General features: G+C 50.7%; 1 protein-coding gene across 8 annotated transcripts in view; it reads right to left on the reverse strand.

Annotated features, from left to right (window-relative positions):
• MMD2 (monocyte to macrophage differentiation associated 2) overlaps nt 1-19,467 on the reverse strand; it is a 70,948-nt gene that overhangs the window by 22,238 nt on the left and 29,243 nt on the right. For 4 of the 8 annotated variants that reach the window (XM_067705399.1, XM_067705400.1, XM_067705401.1 and 1 more), the window contains exons 2-6: nt 15,693-15,774; nt 13,342-13,502; nt 7,849-7,923; nt 2,968-3,069; nt 112-2,151 (exon numbers count right to left, since the gene is read on the reverse strand). In XM_067705399.1, the coding sequence (XP_067561500.1) occupies nt 1,863-2,151; nt 2,968-3,069; nt 7,849-7,923; nt 13,342-13,502; nt 15,693-15,774 (709 nt within the window). In that variant the 3' untranslated portion in view covers nt 112-1,862. Of the gene's footprint in view, nt 1-111; nt 2,152-2,967; nt 3,070-7,848; nt 7,924-13,341; nt 13,503-15,692; nt 15,775-19,467 lie in introns of those variants that run through there. The other 4 variants (XM_067705404.1, XM_067705398.1, XM_067705405.1 and 1 more) reach the window with 3 other exon arrangements.

Raw genomic sequence — 19,467 nt, forward strand, 5'->3', positions numbered from 1 at the left:
TTGCCTATAGATAAAAAATGGAGGGAATTCTCTGGCGGTCCAGTGGTTAGGACTCAGCGCTTTCCCTGCCAGGGGGAACGAACATCCCGCAAGCCAAGTGGTGCAGGAAAAAAAAAAAAAAAATGTAAGAGATACACAACGAACCATTAATGGTGGTTGCACCTGGGGCGTCACATTGGGGAGGGGGTGAGAGGGGGATTTCAGCTCTTTTATACGTTTTCAGACAGGACTTATTTTTTGCGGTGAGTATGTATTTAAATATTCACTTACAAGATATGTATATATGTATTTAAATTATGTAATACATAATTTGATGGCTATTATATAATTAATAGATACAACTGAAACGCACACATTTAAACAAGTAAACTTGGCGGGGGGGAGGTAATCCGTAAAAATAAATACAAATCGCGGGGAAAATGCTGGGTAGGAAAACTAATGGGGAGAGATTTCACTGCCAAGTATTAAGGTGCAACAAAAGCTAAAATAAGCGACATGGTTTGGCACTAGTGTAAGAATAGGCCAGCTGGTGAGACGGACCCACGTACACGCGTATGAAGCTAACATGTGATAAAAGGAACATTTTTAAATGGCAGATAAAGAACTGCCTAATCGTTTGGGGAGGAATCACCACATACGTAAGAAACGGCGGTGGGAACACAGAGCTTGAAATGAAAAGGAAACAGGAGAAAATATAGGTAAATACTTATATAAACTTGGGAGAGGGAGGACCTTCCTAACCGTAACACTTAAGGTAAAGCCATAAAATTAAAAAGAAAAAAACATGCTAGGTTTGACTACATACATTTTCTTTAAGAGCTATGTATGGATACTAACACACTCAGAAAGTTTTCACTTCAAAATATTTTCAACTCTAAAATAAACCACTACTCATAGATAAGAGATTAATTTAGACAAAGATCAATGCCTCAAATATATATAATGTAATGTCATTTAAATTTATAGGATACGTTATTTATTGGTCATTTCAAACAGATAACAGTCCATTTTAATTTTGGGGAAAAAAAAGAAATATCTATTTAAACACAAATTCCTCCAGCAAGATCTATAGGACATACGTCCTTTCTTCTTTCGAAATAATTTTATTAGCTATAATTGACGCACCATAAAATTCACCCTTTTAAAGTTCACAATCTAGTGCTTCTCGACTACATACATTTTTAACATCTGCCAACAATAATCATTTAAAAGTAAGAAGCTGTTACCTGGCCTAGGGAGGTACCAGCAGGCTGAGTTGACCGTGCCCATTTGACAGAAGGGACAACTGAGGCTCAGAGAGGAAAGGGGATCCACCCACGGCCACACAAGCTGCTGCTCTTCCGTGGCTGGGGCCCTGAGGCCTCTCCCTGCAAGGCTCTCCTGCTCACAGGGCGAGGTGGTGCAGCCCAAAGATCCCGATACTCGGGGTTGGAGGTTACGGGGCCACATCCCAGCTCAGCCCCTTGAGGGCTGCATGTCCTTGGGCCAGTCACCTTCTCTCTCAGAACCTGAGCATCCTTGTTCATAAAACGGAGGTGGTCACATTCATCTCCAAGGACGCCTGGGGCGGGGAAGTAAGGTCCTGTGAGCAAGCTTCCTGCACGTCACAAGGGCTCAGGACGCACAGTAAGGAGGTCAACCTTCACGTGTCAAGAAGCAGCTTAGGGTGTGGAAGCATCAGAGGGGGTGTCGGAAGTCTGAGACTTGGCTCTGCCTCCATGGCCACCTATGTTATTATTATAGATTTAGTTTAGCGATCGGGTGCTTACTCTGCTCCAGGTACCATTCTAATCACTGTCCATGGGTTTTTCTTACTTGAGCCCTAAATAGGCGGGAACTGGAGCCCCGAGGGACTAACGAACTCATTGGAGGTGAAGCAGAGAGAGGAGGTGCCGTAGAACCGGGGAGCCGAGCCCTGGGGTGACCTGCACGTTCTCCTGCCTCAGCCCGCAAGTCACGCTGACCCCGGGCCTCAGTTCCCTCGTCTGCCAGAGGAGAAGGTTCAACCTGACAATCTCCAGAGTCACTGTGAGTCCCCGCCAGCCAGACAGGAGGCCCCACGCCGGGTGGGGGCAACTTACCATGGAAAGGATGACCAGGGCGGGGAAGAAGCCCATGACGACGTAGCAGAGCAGCTCCACGAGCTTGTACCTGCCAGGAAGACAAGCCATCTTGGCCTCAGGACAGCCTCCCCACGAGGGATAGCTCCCCGCTCGGGTTAGGAGGGGACACCCTGGCCGGAAGCATGAGAGAAAGAGACTCCACCCTCTGCCCAGCACTCCTGGGCCCAGACTTCATCCAGCTACACCCAGCAGGTGCTGGCAGAGTTGGGTGGCCATGGGAGGGTCTGTTTCCCTCTCTGAGACTTGGTTTCCACATCCATGAAACGGCATTTGAGGATTGCAAATGCTGGGTGTAGCATGCCTGTGGGTGCTTCCCATGTGCAACCCAGGGCAGACATTACTATTCGATCCCCGCACCTTTCCGCACAAGGCCCAAGCAGCCACTCTCCATCCATCTGAGTGGCTGCACCAGCTGACACCTGTTTGCTGTCCCTGGAGTTTCCAGGAGTCTGTTATTCCCTTTGGCTTCAGCTCTAGCTCTGCTTCTTTCCCACACTTAATCCCTCCCAGCTTGTCACTCAGCAGGATGGAAGGAAGTGGGCAGCCCTGAGAGCCTCGCCCCCTTATCCGCTAACACAGCTTCGGGAAGGCAGGTAATACCTGACATCGTTCAGTGGGTCTAGGAACCTACAATGCCTTTTTTTTTTTTTTTTTAACTCTTCAGATTGACCCTATGGGCTGTGGACCTGGTGGCCATCAATGGACCTGAACACAGGGATGCCAGGCACAGCTGAGCCCTCATGCTTCTGGGGTGACTCTGGGGTCTCGTCTCACTGGGGGCAGGGAGGAGGCCCTGACGGAGGCAGCCCCCCACCTGAGGCCGCTCCCCCAAGCCCTGGCTTACCGCTCGTGGAAGAAGAAGACATAGACGGTGCCCACGGAGGCCATGACCCAGACCAGCCAACGCATGTGCGAGGCCCAGGGGCCCAGCTCGCGAAGGTTCAGCCTGGGGGGGAGAGCCGAGGGCACAGCCTGAGAAGGTTCAGCCTGGGAGGGAGAGCCAAGGGCACAGCCTGAGGCGGGCCCTGGGATCCAGCCCTCCACAGCCAGCCCGTCACAGGAACACCGACCCCAGAGAACCCCTGTCCCCACGGCCCCACGTGTGGGATGCGGCCTCTCACGGGAGGACACGTGGACAGACAGAAAGGGAAACGGAAACAACAGGCAATTATTAGAGCAAAATTAGCACAACTGATAACGTCCAAGCATTGAAAGAAAAGGGCATCTCAAGCCAGTGGGCATATAAACAAGTAAAGCCTGTCTGGAGAACATATCGGACTCTGAAGGGCACGTAGCCCGTGGCCCAGGCACTCCAGGTTCCGGGGCTGGCCAGAGGAACGCTGTTCTGCGAGCACACAGAGGCACAGAAAAGGACATTCATCCCAGCATCAGTCCCTGTAGGAAACGCCTGAAAACCACTCAAACTGGCCACCAAAAGGGGACAGGAATATAAGGTGAGTGTCCCTCCAGGCTGGTTACTAACGTACTGACTCTCAGCTCTACAGTCACCCTTTTTGCTGGCTGGGTTATTAACTGAGCTGGGCCTCATGAATTTCCTCCTTCGCAACTGGCACAGCATCAAGTCTGTCGGTAGAGGCTGATGGAGAGACTTTGCAGAAGGAATTCCTTCTTTCCTTCCGGATTCCTGTGACTCTCTCCCCAGGCTCCCGGAAAGTGGGCTTTTCTCTCCACTGCTTGGCACAGGTGGTGTCTCCAGGGCCAGGCATCTGTGGGTCCCAGCCTCCTCCAGCCTTTGGCCTCTGTGTGTTTTCTCCAGCTGTTGGCTTAGGCACACAGCCGGGGGCCCCGGACAGTGCAGGCCTGTGCCCCGCCCCACACACATGCATTCCTGTCCAGCACGCCGACTGTCTTCAGCCTGTGCAGCCATCTGCACAACTAAACTGCACGGAAACGCTCCAGATTCCTGCAGAGAGGGACCCTGGTTCCAGAAGAGGGTGATTTTTCTTTTGCCCTCAATATTTATAACTCTACTGGGTTTGTTTTCCGAAGCACTGGGGAAGGAAGATTCTGTGTCACACTTGATCCTGCCAGTTTTTTCCATCCTTCGTGACATGGTCCTGCTGGCCTCGTGAATCCCGTGAATGACGTCTGCGTCCTCTGATTCTCTCTCTCTCAACCCCACATCCGAGCAACTGCCAAGTTCTGCCGACTCTTCCTCCTACAAAGCCCGCGAGCCAGGGCACATCTCCCCACCTCGGCACCTGTACCCCTCCTTCACGGCACAGTTGTGGTTCACTCCTTGTGCCAGTATCCTTGGGACAGTCAACGTCTGCATCCTCCGTGAGACTGTAAGTCCCATAAGGAGAGAGAGTCTGCGTCTTTGCTCACAGCCGTATCTTCAGACACCAGCACGGGATGGGCACAGAGCCGGTGCCCGAGTGGTCACAGCCAGGGATAAAGAGTAGAAATCCAGGCACTGAATCAGCCAGGCGGGGGACAGTCAGAGGGCTATTCTAGAAATCTACATCGAGGAGAGTTACGGCAGCTGAGCACAAAACCTAGCTTTAGGGCTTCCCTGGTGGCGCAGTGGTTGAGAGTCCGCCTGCCGATGCAGGGGACACGGGTTCGTGCCCCGGTCTGGGAAGATCCCACATGCTGTGGAGCGGCTGGGCCCGTGAGCCATGGCCGCTGAGCCTGTGCGTCCGGAGCCTGTGCTCGACAATGGGAGAGGCCACAGCAGTGAGAGGCCTGCGTACCGCAAAACAAAATAAAAATAAAAACCTAGCTTTACTCTAATTGGCAACATCCGAAAAGAAACCTGAGATCACCTGGCTCCCAACAACTACAGGTGGTGCCTGGGGGTGACACGGGGCCATCAGGAGGCGGCCTTGTGGACTGAGTGCCCAGCCACGGCTTCTGGCTTCTCCCTCCTGCTCTCAGCTTCTCCCGTGGCCCCCACCTACCCACTCCAGCAGCAGCCCCTCACCCAGGACCAACACTGCTTCTCGGAGCCTCCATACGCCTGCCCACCTGGCATCCGACAACCAGAAGCATCCTGGTCGGCAGGACAGAAGCACGTCCCCTCCTCCCGCAAAGCCCAGCTGGGTATGGGGCTGCCTCTGACGATGTCTCCAGGCTGACGGCAGCAGGGCTGATTTCCTAACACTCCCGAGAGTCACTGATTTCCTGGGGAAAGCTGATGCCGGAAACCCTGGCATCCGCCGCTCTACATCCCCTCTCCCCCACCTTCAGTCACTCAGTCCACTCAGTTTCCTGTAAATGTCTTTTCCATCCATCCATCCATCCATCCACCCACCCACCCATCCATCTATCCGTCCTCTCGACTCCAAGGCCGCTACCAGGGCCCCAGCCATCACAATCTCTCTCCCAGGTCCTTGCACCAGCCTCCTCACACCTCCCTGCTCCCAAGGCATCACCTTTAAGTCCAAAAAATAAAACTACATCAATATCCTGTTTCAAACCCCCAACCACTCCTCAGTGTAGACCAGCAGCTCCCGTCTGTACCCTGTTCACCACCACACCCGCACTACAATGACCAGAGGACCGTGGAACAATAATCACCCTCAAACGCCGGTCACAGGAGGTGGAGACCTGTGGTTTATTCGCCCAGAGCACTGTCCAGCAAGCAGACTGGACGCTGACTCCTGCAATCATGACTCCACGACTCTCACCACATAATGTTGCCCGAAAGAAGCAAGATCCGAAGGAACGATGATCCCATTAACATGAGGTAAGAAATCAGGCAAAACTACCCTATGATGGTAGATGTCAGGACTGTGGTTACCCCTGGGGGGCAGCGGACTGGGGAGGGGCTGGAGATGTTTTGTTTCTCCACCTGGGTGCTGGCTGCAGCGTATGGGAACTCACTGTGCATATCCCCCAGGCACGTTTCAAAAGCAGTTGTCGGGCTTCCCTGGTGGTGCAGTGGTTGAGAGTCCGCCTGCCGATGCAGGGCACACGGGTTCATGCCCCGGTCCGGGAAGATCCCACATGCCGCGGAGCGGCTGGGCCCGTGAGCCATGGCCGCTGAGCCTGCGCGTCCGGAGCCTGTGCTCCGCAGCGGGAGACGCCACAACAGTGAGAGGCCCGCGTACCGCAAAAAAAAAAAAAAAGCAGTCATTTTTGTGCGCACCGACAAAACCCGTCGATTAGTTGAGATGATAAAAAAGAACGCTCCGTTTACGACAGCCAAAAATGGGAATTCCCCAGGCAAAAATGGAACAAACCTCTGTGGCTTCCACTCCTCAGAGGCCAACGTGCAGATTCTCAGAGCAGCACACCTCCTCCAGGAAGCCCTCCTGAGGCCGCCTCTGCAGGGTGGTGCCTCCTCTGAGCTCGACGGCTGCATGCGCACAGGCCCGTGTCACCGTGTTGTCACTGTCCTGTCACAGAGCCCCTCTGCCAGCCAGAACCTTAGTGTCCTGACCCCCAGCACCGCCCAGCCACCCAGACACATTCAACAAGTGTGACTGGAACGGCCCTTCTCTCCTCACAGGGGCTCTGCAGGCTTCCCGGCTTTTCGCGTGTGACCTGAGTGTTTCTTTATTCCAGAACTTTCGAAAACCCTGAGGCACTTGCTGGGGGAGTTTATTTTTTGGTTTTTCTTTTTTAATTAATTAATTTATTTATTATTTTTGGCTGCGTTGGGTCTTTGCTGCTGTGCGTGGGCTTTCTCTAGTTGCAGCGAGCGGGGGCTATTCCTCGTTGCAGTGCACAGGCTTCTCATTGAGGTGGCTTCTCTTTGTTGTGGAGCACGGGCTCTAGGTGAGGGGGCTTCAGTAGTTGTGGCACGTGGGATCAGTAGTTGTGGCTCGCAGGCTCAGGAGTTGTGGCTTACAGACTTAGTGGCTCTGCAGCACGTGGGATCTTCCCGGACCAGGGCTGGAACCCCTGTCCCCTGCATCGGCAGGCGGATTCTTAACCACTGCGCCACCAGGGAAGTCCCTTGCTGGGGGAGTTTAAACTGGTACAATCTGTGGAGGGTGACTTGGCAACAGTTAGCCAAATGAGTAAGGCCCACTCCTGCCCCGCAGCCGTCCAGTCCTCAAATTTACCCCACAAAGACCAGGCTTGGCCACATGAACCTGCTGTTTCTGTAGATCAGAAAAGCTTGCCTCAACAATTTCACCTGATTCGAGCCAACAGAACCAAGCACCTATGCTGAGTGGTACAACAGCAAGGACTTTCACTCCAGCCCTGTTTGTTATAGCAAAGGAAGGGGGAGTGCCTACGTCATAAATATTCATCAATAGGGGTGGCCGGGGAACATTATACTGCTGTAAAAAAAAAAAGAAAGAAAGAAAGAAATAAAAAGGAGTGGGGAAATCTTCAAGGTACTAATACGGAAAGATGTCCCCAAGTCCACGACTAAGAGAATGAAAGCAAACTGCAGTTTGTACGGTATCCTTCCTTTTGTATTAAAGTAGGAAAGTATAAGTATAAATATAAGGATATAAAATATAGGCATGCTGCGTGTATTTGCATATATACATATGCATATACGCAAATGTGTGTCTGTACATGTACTCATACATACACGTTTGCTCTTTCCTACACAAAAGCAGTCCGGAAGGATACACAGGAAACTGGTACTAAGTAGTTGCTTCTAGGAAGGAGAATGGGTGGTGGGTGTCTTTTTACCTACACGCTTTTGTGCCAACACATCACCCAGCCAAACACGAAGAAATTCAGACAAAGGAAAGAGAGGACGCCAGCCCTCCCAGGGACCCGCAGAGACACTCACCAGGGCGCGTAGGAGGCCGCGATGAAGAAATAGATGACCATGCGGTCGGACATGTGCAGACAATGCTCCACCGTCCTGTGGCAGAGAAGGCGGGTTACGGGCCCTGCCCTGGACCAACGGGCTTTGGGGGAGCCTGGGCTCGGGGCTGACGCACCTCCGTCCACCATGACCCCTCGGGCCTCGGTGTCCCCATCTGTGAGTGACCAGAGCAGTGGTTTTCCAACCAGGCTGCCTGTCACCCTAGGAGTTGAATGGAGACACCTCGGGGGTACCACCGAGGACCCTCCTCACCCTGACAGCCTCCTCCCATATTTTAATGAGAGAAAGTCTGCATTCTGTTTTATATTCTGGGCTTTTTGAAAGATTTCAAATGATAAAGAATTCAGTAGCTTAAAAAAAAAATGTGAGACACAGACTCACAGATACAGAGGACAAACTAGTGGTTACCAGTGTGGAGAGGGAAAGGGGGAGGGGCAAAATGGGGGAGGGGATGAAGAGGCACAAACCATTACGCATAAACTAGGCTACAAGGGGGATTCCTTGGCGGTCCAGTGGCTAGGACTCAGCACTTTCATTGCGGTGGCCTGGGTTCGATCCCTGGTCGGGGAACTAAGATTCCACAAGCCGTGCAGCACGGCCAAAACACTAAATGAATAAATAATAAAATAAAATAAGCTACAAGGATGTATCGTACAATCCAGGGAATATAGCCAGTATTTTGTAGTAACTATAAATGGAATATAACCTTTAAAAACATTGTGAATCACCACGTTACATACCTGTAACTTATATAATACTGTACGTCAGCCATACTTCAATTAAACAATGAAAGAAATTCAAGGACCTACTGTATAGCACAGGGAACTACACTCAATATTTTGTAATAACCTATATTGGAAAAGAATGTGAAAAAGAATATATATATATACAAACACATATATATGTACGTATAACTGAATCACTTTGCTGTGTACCTGTTAACTAACACAACATTGTAAATCAACTATACTTCAATTAAAAAAAATAAAATAAAAATAAAAATGAACTTTAAAATGCATACTCAGGGTTATCAAGACGGTATGGTACTGGCACAAAAACAGAAAGATAGATCAATGGAACAGGATAGAAAGCCCAGAGGTAAACCCACACACCTATGGTCACCTTATCTTTGACAAAGGAGGCAGAAATGTACAGTGGAGAAAGGACAGCCTATTCAATAAGTGGTGCTGGGAAAACTGGACAGCTACATGTAAAAGTATGAGATTAGATCACTCCCTAACACCATACACAAAAATAAGCTCAAAATGGATTAAAGACCTAAATGTAAGGCCAGAAACTATCAAACTCTTAGAGGAAAACATAGGCAGAACACTCTATGACATAAATCACAGCAAGGTCCTTTTTGACCCAACTCCTAGAGAAATGGAAATAAAAACAAAAGTAAACAAATGGGACCTAATGAAACTTAAAAGCTTTTGCGCAGCAAAGGAAACCATAAAGAAGACCAAAAGACAACCCTCAGAATGGGAGAAAATATTTGCAAATGAAGCAACGGACAAAGGATTAATCTCCAAAATTTATAAGCAGCTCATGCAGCTTAATAACAAAAAAACAAACAACCCAATCCAAAAATGGGAAGAAGACCTAAATAGACATTTCTCCAAAGAAGATATACAGAGTGCCAACAAACACATGAAAGAATGCTCAACATCACTAATCATTAGAGAAATGCAAATCAAAACTACAATGAGATATCATCTCACACCAGTCAGAATGGGCATCATCAAAAAATCTAGAAACAATAAATGCTGGAGAGGGTGTGGAGAAAAGGGAACCCTCTTACACTGTTCGTGGGAATGTAAATTGATACAGCCACTGTGGAGAACAGTATGGAGGTTCCTTAAAAAGCTACAAATAGAACTACCATATGACCCAGCAATCCCACTACTGGGCATATACCCTGAGAAAACCATAATTCAAAAAGAGTCATGTACCAAAATGTTCATTGCAGCTCTATTTACAATAGCCCAGAGATGGAAACAACCTAAGTGTCCATCATCGGATGAATGGATAAAGAAGATGTGGCACATATATACAATGGAATATTACTCAGCCATAAAAAGAGACGAAATTGAGCTATTTGTAATGAGGTGGATAGACCTAGAGTCTGTCATACAGAGTGAAGTAAGTCAGAAAGAGAGAGACAAATACCGTATGCTAACACATATATATGGAATTTAAAAAAAAATGTCATGAAAAACCTAGGGGTGAAACAGGAATAAAGACACAGACTTACTAGAGAATGGACTTGAGGCTATGGGGAGGGGGAAGGGTAAACGGTGACAAAGCGATAAAGAGGCATGGACATATATACACTACCAAAAGTAAGGTAGTTAGTTAGTGGGAAGCAGCCGCATAGCACAGGGAGATCAGCTCGGTGCTTTGTGACCGCCTGGAGGGGTGGGATAGGGAGGGTGGGAGGGAGGGAGACGCAAGCGGGAAGAGATATGGGAATATATGTATATATATAACTGATTCATTTTGTTGTGAAGCTGAAACTAACATACCATTGTAAAGCAATTATACTCCAATAAAGATGTTAAAAAAAAAAAAAATGCATACTCAGGGCTTCCCTGGTGGCGCAGTGGTTGAGAGTCTGCCTGCCGATGCGGGGGACATGGGTTCATGCCCTGGTCCGGGAAGATGCCACGTGCCACAGAGCGGCTGGGCCCGTGAGCCATGGCCGCTGAGCCTGTGCGTCCGGAGCCTGTGCTCCGCAACGGGAGAGGCCACAACAGTGAGAGGCCCGCGTACCGCAAAAAAAAAAAAGCATACTCAATAGAAGTCTAGCAAGCAGAAGAAAGTACGGAAAATTAAATGTTTATTAATTCTATTCTATTCTCCTTTCATTAAAGAAAAATAAGTGCAAAACCAACAAACCTAGGTGCCGCCTGAAGACCCTCTGGGTTCTGGCATTCTGGTTCAGGTCCAGGCTCTGAAGCCATAAGACCTGGGTTCGAATCCCAACCCTACCACAGAGGGACTAGGGCCTTGAGCAAGTTACTTACCCTCCCTGGTCTCAGCTCCCTCAGCTGTAAAACAGGGAGGACACTGGCCACCTATCGGGGTCGCTGTGAGGACGAAGAGGGTCAGGACTCAGCACAGCGCATAACAGGAAGTGCTCATAAACGTTACTGCTTCCCTTATGACCTCCCCTTGAAGAGCAAATTACAGTCATCAATACCTCTGACCAGTGTGGTAGCCAGCCTCCAAAATGGTACCCAAGGAGCCCCACTTTCTGGTCCTCACACCTGTGTGCGGCCCCTCCCACAACAAATATGGCAAACATATGGAAACAACAGGAGGTTGCAGAAACGATGGTGTGTGGTTTCTAAGGCTAGATCATAAAAGATATCACAGCCTCTGCCTTGTTCTCCTGAATCACTAACTTTGCGGGGGGACGAGCCATGTGGCCAAGGGGAGGTCCACGTGGGAAGGACTGAGCACCCCCAAGCATCCAGCACTGACATGTCAGGCCTGGGAGGGAGACACCTTGGAAGTGACTTCTCCAGCCCAGGTCCAGCCTTCAGATGATGGCAGCCCCGGGCAGCATCACGACTACATCAGCAACCTTGAACCAGAAACACACATCTAAGCTCCCAAATTCCTGCCTCTCTGAAGCTTTGAGAAAGAATCAGGGTTTACTGTTAGTTGAAGCCTCTACTATGATTCAGGGTAATTTGTTACGCAGCAGTGGATAACTAGTACAAACTGTGATTCTATCTAGCGACCGCAGCCTTCATTCAATTTGGCCGTGTTTCTATCTGATGCTGGGCTAACTGCAAGTCTTCCTAGAAATAAAAGGAATAACAACAGCCGATACATACAGAGCACATTCTATAATCAGAGCACCGTTCTAAGCTCTTTACGGGCATTAACTCTGTAATCCCACCTAGGAGGCAGGGACCATACTTTTCATCCACCACGTCGCAGATGAGGACACTAAAGGGCAGCACCGTCACACCACTGGTAAGTGGGCCCCAAACCCAACGACCGCTGTCTTTAGAAGAAAAAGGAGAGGGAGATTTGGACACAGAGACACACGGGGAGGAAGGCCTGCGAAGACAGAGGCAGAGATTGGAGTGATGGTGCCACAAGCCAAGGAACCATGGGAACCACCAGAAGCTGGAAGAGGCAGGGGAGGGTCCTCTCGTAGAGACATGGCCCTCCTGATACCCTGATCTCGGGCTTCTGGCCTCCTAACTATGAGAGGCTAAGTTCCTGTTGTTTCAAGCCCCCCAGTGTGTTGTAATCCATTACAGCAACCAGGAGCCACAGAGAGGAAAGAATGGGGACAGGAGGGGCTGGGATACAGCAGAGTCACAGGGATTCTGGGGGCAAGAGGGGGCATTGGACATGGGGACCAGTGGTCACTGCAGCTGCTACAATGGACCAGAGCGTCCCCTCACTTTATGGGGGCCCTGGAAACCCAGAATCAACACTGGCTTGGACACAACTATGTGACCTTGCGCAAGTCACATTCCAGATTCAGTGTCATCAGCCACAAGACAGGGATACTACAAGCTGCAACGTGGATGAGCCCAGGACATCACGGTCAGTGAAAGAAGCCAGTCACAAAAGGCAGAAGCGTCTCAAGGTCCATCAACAGATGAAGCGATAAACAACGTGTGGTCCACCCAGACAGTGGCGTATGATTCAGCCTTGAAAAGGAAGGCGATTCTGACACCTGCTACAACACGGATGAACCCTGAGGACACTGGGCTCACGAAAGGATAAATATTATACGATTCCACTTACATGGGGTACACAGAGCAGTCAAATTCATAGAGACAGAAAGTAGAAGGGTGGGTGCCAGGGGCGGGGGAAGGGGGAATGGGGAGTTAGTGTTTAATGGCGACAGAGTTTCAATTTGGGAAGATGAAAAAGTTCTGGAGATGATGCTGGTGATAGCTGCACAGCAATGTGAATGCAGTTAACACTACCGAACTGTACACTTAAAATGGTTACGATGGTAAATTTTATGTCCTGTGTATTTATCACAATTTTTAAAAAATTAAGAACAAAACAAATCAAAATTAAAATCCAGGATTCTAATGCCTACATTGCAGAATTATTGGAAAGATGCAGAGGGACATCTGCAGAATGCCTGGAACCTAGGGGGCGCCCAGAAGGGGGCGATTATCATGACGATGATGAGGGTCCCTCACAATGACCCTGGGAGCGAGGGGCTTGTTCTTCCGGACTCGCAGAAGTGAGCAAACAAGGCAAATGAGGGTGAGGTGGTCCGCCCACGTGGCAGTCAACCCCGCCGGCCCGAGGCCAAGACGGCACAAGGCCTTCCATCCAGGGCCCCTCCTGGCTCAGCCAAGCGTGGCCCGAGGCATCCTGCCTCACCCCTCAGCCCACCGTGGGTCCCAGCCCTGGTCACCCCTCCAGGAGCTCGCCCCCTCCCATGGGCTAGGCAGCAGGCACCTGAGGTGGCTCTTCTTCCAGGAGATCGTGTGGAACACGGTGGACACCACGAAGAGCCCACAGAGGCCGAGGCCGTAGATCCAGGCAGAGATGGTCTCCCAGTCATCGTCCGACAGGAAGTAGAGGTTGGAGCTGCCGAGAATGCTGGGAATGATCCAGAGCTGGAAGCAGGGTGGAGGGAGGTGCTGCAGGGCCAGCCTTTGGGGTGGGGTCCAGGCAGATGTGGAGGGAGGTGCTGCAGGGCCAGCCTTCGGAGCGGGGTCCAGGCAGATACAGAGCCCCCGAGCAACCCGAGCCTCTTCTCCAGACCTGCGCTGTCCAACAGAACTTCCCACGACGGAGGGAAGGTTCTAGACCTGCACCATCCAGAACTTCCTGTGATGGTGGGAAGGTTCTAGACCTGCGCTGTCCAGCAGAACTTCCCACGACAGAGGGAAGGTTCTAGACCTGCACCATCCAGAACTTCCTGTGATGGTGGGAAGGTTCTAGACCTGCGCTGTCCAGCAGAACTTCCCACGACAGAGGGAAGGTTCTAGACCTGCACCATCCAGAACTTCCTGTGATGGAGGGAAGGTTCTAAACCTGCACCATCCAGGAGAACTTCCTGTGATGGTGGGAAGGTTCTAGACCTTCACTGTCCAACAGAACTTCCCATGATGGAGGGAAGGTTCTAGACCTGCACCATCCAGAACTTCCTGCGATGGTGGGAAGGTTCTAGACCTTCACTGTCCAACAGAAATTCTATGATGGAGGGAAGCCTCTAGACTCTGGACTGCCCAACAGAACTTCCCATGATGGAGGGAAGGTTCTAGACCTGCACCATCCAGAACTTCCTGTGATGGTGGGAAGGTTCTAGACCTTCACCTGATGGAGGGAAGGTTCTAGACCTGCACCATCCAGAACTTCCTGCGATGGTGGGAAGGTTCTAGACCTTCACTGTCCAACAGAAATTCTATGATGGAGGGAAGCCTCTAGACTCTGGACTGCCCAACAGAACTTCCTACGATGGTGGAAACATTCTAGATTGGCACTGTCCAGTATGGGAGCCACTAGGCACACGCCGCTACTGAGCACTTGAAATGTGACTTGTACCACTGAGGACTTGACGTTTTCATTTTAATTGGTTTCAATTTCAATTCCAACAGCTACACGAGGCCAGAGGCTACCCTACTGGACAGCGTAACTCTACAGAATATCGTGGTAAAACAGGAAGCCAAGATCTCCTCTCTGCAAGAAGCATCTCTGGCCACTGCCCCCGACCCCCTGGGTCCACGGATACCCCAGCCTCCCGGTCAGGGCACCCCGCTTCATGCCTCTGTGCTGTTGCACCTGTGGTTCTCTGTGAAGAAGGCATCCCTCCCTATCATGTCCACCTGGAAAACTCCCCACTCTTCGAATCCTGGCTTATCCATCGTTCCCTCTGAGAAGTCTCGGAACTCTCCGAAGCGCTGGGGGCCCAGGGTCCCGGCAAGGGTTTGCCCAATTCCGTGTGTTAGGAGCCCTTCTTCTGGAGAGAGACCCCCAGCAGCCCCAGCCAGCAGAACTCTAACGCGGGTGGCGCAGGCGATTTTAGATTTTGTAGTCACCACATTTGGAGAAGGAAATTACTTATAGGTGAAACTGATTTTAATATCTTGCTTCGTCCAATATATCCAAAATTTCATTTCAATGTGTAATTAATATGAAAAGTATTAAGAAGATACCTTACATTCTTTTCTTTCCATGCCAGGTCTTTAAAAGCTGGTGTGTATTTTATACTCACAGCACATGTCAATTCAGACAAGCTACATTTCAGTTGTATGAGGCCAGTGGCTACCAAGCTGGACAGCGTAGGTCTAGAGCTTCATTAAATCCTCAAAGGGGCCCATGAGCCAAAGGGTTAAGGACCACTGCCCAGAGAAGGATTTCTTACACAAGGCTGGGGTGGGGGGAGAGGGCAAGTATTCCAGGCAGAGGGAACAGCATGTGCAAAGGCACGGGGTCACGCCTTCTATTTTGGAAACAGCAGGTGTCTCAGAGCGCTGGAGCCTGGGGACAAGATCGTGGCAGTGGAAGGTGGGCCAACATAACACAAAGGCTAAGACCTATCTGGGAGCTTGCTACCGAGCCTGGATGCTGTACAAGTACTAGGGAACCACTGAAGGTTCTTAAGGTAAAAGAGAGGCACGCTCAACGCCTCCAATTTCCCCAAATGACCTTCCCCCGAGATCCCACACGCTCTTCCAAGGGCCATGGAAGACTTGAGAACAGGCCGCTCGGGACATGGCCGTGGAACGGAAACACAATCTCTCCAAGGGCAAAGAGGCTGCGTCCCCAGACCCCTCTTCAGCTCTCAGCCCCCCAAGACTCACAGCATGGGTGGCGCAGTTGGCGGCATGCTCGTACTCCGTGGGCTGGTACCTCCTGTGGGCAGGGACTCGGTGGTTCATGAACCTGCAAGGAGACACACAGTTCCCGGAAGCTTGGCTGGGAAGCCGGGAGCGGCCCGGTCACAGAATTCCCAGGAGGCCTGAGGACCTCGGCCCCTGCTGGTGGGAAGAGGGTCCGCCTCCCCTCCCCTGCCGTCCCCTTTCCCTCCTCTTCTCCCCTCCCCCTCACGCTCCCCTCCCTCCCGCCCTCCCTCTCTCTTTCCACTACACTTTCTTTGCACTATCCAACATTTTGTGCTTAATCCCCAAAGTGGTGTTTGCTGAATATCGGGTTGCAGGGAATTCCCTGGCGGCCCAGCGGTTAAGACTCGGTGCTTTCACTGCTGTGGTCTGGGTTCGATCCCTGGTCGGGGAAGCTGCGCGGCACAGCCAAAATAAATAAATAAATATTGGGTTGCAGCATCCTCTTCATTTCTTACTTTTAATTTGCTTTAAGCACAACAGACATACAATATAGCTCCCCAAGGTACGGCTGGATGGACTGCGACGTAGACACGTGCCCACGTGACCACCAGAGCCTCGTTTGCACACCCAAGAAAGCGGCTTTGTTACCGAACCCAGGTCCGGCCGCTCGCCGCTCGAAAGCCAGTTCTCGAGAGACAAGTGTTGGTAGGAAAGGACAGGTTGCTTTATTATGGAGGCCGGCAATCGGCGGGGAGGGCGGACGCCTGTCCGAAGGCCGACTCCACCCCCCGCCGACAATCGGGGGCAAGAGCTTTCACAGACAGAGGGAGGGGGCTACAGGCAGGAACAGCACAGGCAGCTCCGACAGTCGTCTTGAAATTGGTCATCAGTGGTCTGACCAGCGTCATCGCGATTATTTTAGGTACAGTTAATCTTCAGTTCCAGGGTCGGTTTGTTTCCATTTCTTTGGGCCAATTCTTGGAATTGTGGCAGCTTATGTCATGGCTACAGCCTGGTCATCATGTAGTTAACTTCTTCCACCTGGTGGTGTTTCAGTACCTATAAGACAGCTCACGGGATATGGCTCAGAATATTATCTCTAGCCCTTGAGGAGGAACTAAAGGTCCTTGACTTTGCTTAATGACTGAACTATTATTATTTGGTCTCCTTTGACTGTGTTCCTCTGTTACTGCATTTTCTCACTTCTCTGATTAAACTTATTCTTTGGCTAAATTTTTTCCACAGACAAAAGGCAGGCGGAGGACATTGCGGGGGGAGGGGCAAGGACCATAGCGTCCTGCTCCATTTCACCTTTATACCCCTTCCCAGGGGTACTGCCCGCCAAGGACACCCCCCTCTGACACTGCCACCATAGACTAGTTTTGCCTATTCTTGAACTTCCCATCAGTGGGATCACACAGCACACACCCTCTGGGTCTAGCTCCTTGGGCTCAGCATGACTTTTGCCAGCCTCAGTTATTGGCTGTTTTCGTTGCAGTAGAGTATTCCACCCGGTGAGGGAACCACAAGTTATCTATCCCATCTCCTGGAGGCGGACGTTCCAGCCTGGAGCTGTTATGGTAACTGCCACGAGCGTTCACTGTAGTGAACATATGCATTCATTTCCGCTGGGCGGAGACGTGTGGAACGGCCACGTGACTCTATCTTGACAATGAACATTCCTTTTTTTTCTTAACTTTTTTTTTCTTTTCTGGCTGCACCATGCAGCCTGAGGGAACTTTGTTCCCAGACCAGGGATCGAACCCATGCCCCTTGCAGTGGAAGCATGGAGTCCTAACCACTGGACTACCAGGGAAGTCCCAACAATAAGCATTCCTGATGCCCTGGTGTCTTGGAATCTTCCAAGCCCCATCCACTGCCTCCGCCCCATTCTCTCACCTGATCCTCACGGGAGCTCCTGGTCCCTGCAGGCTACCATGGAGCCACAGAGTCACCACCATGCCGGGTTTATGGAGGGGAAGCTCCAGGGCAGAGTTAGGAAGTGACATCACCCAGGTGGGATGGGACATGGCCACACCTGGCTGGCCAAACTCTCTGCAGGGGTCTTCAGGTCAGGCTGGAGGTGGGGGAGATGAGATCTGCAAACACCTGGCTCTCGGGCGGCAGGCAGGACCACGCCGGCTCAGAGTCAGGTAAGTGGACAGTTCACCTTGGACTTTGCCAAGAATCTACCACCAGCTGGGGTTAAACTCCACTAAAACACAAATAAAACTTCCCCCCACACCCCAGGAACCCGATCATTACTATAAAGACCTACACAAATGAGAACTGGGTGTATGGTTCAGAACAAAGGGCACCATGCAGTACAGTGCACAGAGCATTTATGGAGTGCCCACTGTATGCTGTGTCCGTGCTAGGGGCCGTCCACTTAGCATTTCTTGAGTACCTTCTGTATGCTGGATCTATGCCAATAAAGCAAATATAATAACAACAAAAATAGGGTTATGGGTTGAACTGTGTCCTCCCAAAATTCCTATGCTGAAGTCCTAGCCCCGAGGACCCGAGAATGTGGGACTTATTTGAAAAGAGTCGTTGCAGGTGTAATTAGTTAAGATGAGGTCATACTGGAGCGGGGGGCTGAGCCCCTAATCCAATATGACAGGTGTCAATATAAGAAGAGGAGAGACACAGAATGAAAACAAACGGCAGAGACTGGAGTGATGCAGCTTCAGGCCACGGATGCTGGCAGCCGCCAGGAGCTGGGAGGGAGGCCTGGAGCAGACTCTCCCTCAAGTCTCCAGGAGGAACCAACCCTGCAGACATCTTGACTTCGGACTTCCGGCCTCCAGAATGGAGAGAGACCAGATTTCCGTTATTTTAAGCCACTAAGTGTGTGTTCGTTTGTTACCACAACCCCGGAGACACTAACACAGGTACACACAGTGTTAGCTTTGATAGATTCTGCCCAAAAGCCCCCCAAAGAGGCGGTGCTAATTTACGCTCCCTCCACTAGGGCTGGGGGGGTGGGGGTCTGAGGCCAACCGTGAAGGGGGTGCAATGGACGCCTTTCTTCCCAGCGGGAAACCAAGTCTCCTCCACCTGTTACTGGGCTGCCCTCTCCCCTGCTCCTTTAACAAACAGCAACAAGCCACCCGTGGTACCAGCCCCTCGGATCTGAGGGTGACGTCATGGTTGCCGTGGCGACCTGGATGGGCAGTTATTTATTTATTTCTGGGTTCCACAAAACTTTCCTTGTCTCTCACCCAGCACTGCAGCTATTGAATGAGAGAGAGAGAGAGAGAGAGAGAGACAGGGGTCGGGGGCCAGGGCCCCAGGGCCAGGGGCAAACGCCCAAGAAACAGAGTTCCCACAGCCCTCAAGAAAGGAGAACTTTTTCTTTCACTCCTTGTAGCCTAATTTCTTTCTTCCTAAACCTCTAGACAGGCGTTTGAAGAGGACAATTAATTCACTGTTTACGTTTTTAATTTTCCTTTTAATTTATATTCAGTAAAATTTCCCTTTTTGCTACACATTTTTATGAGTTTTGACAAATGGAGAGAGTTGTATAATTGCCACCATAATCAAGATAAATATAAGGTCCATCACCGCCCCCCCATTTGCCCTCCTGCCCCCTGGTACCCTAACCCTCCCCGCAGCCCAGTAACCACTGCTCTGTTCTCTGTCCCCATAGCTTTGCCCTTTCCAGAACATCATATAAACGGGATCATATAGAAGCTCTACAGACCTTTTTTTTAATGTCTAAAGAGAACTGATTGCATAAAATCAAGTGTATTCTTAGGTGAAAAGAAACTGTGCTTTGAATGCCGAACAG

The sequence above is a fragment of the Pseudorca crassidens genome, chromosome 15, assembly GCF_039906515.1.
Source record: "Pseudorca crassidens isolate mPseCra1 chromosome 15, mPseCra1.hap1, whole genome shotgun sequence".
NCBI lineage: Eukaryota > Metazoa > Chordata > Mammalia > Artiodactyla > Delphinidae > Pseudorca > Pseudorca crassidens.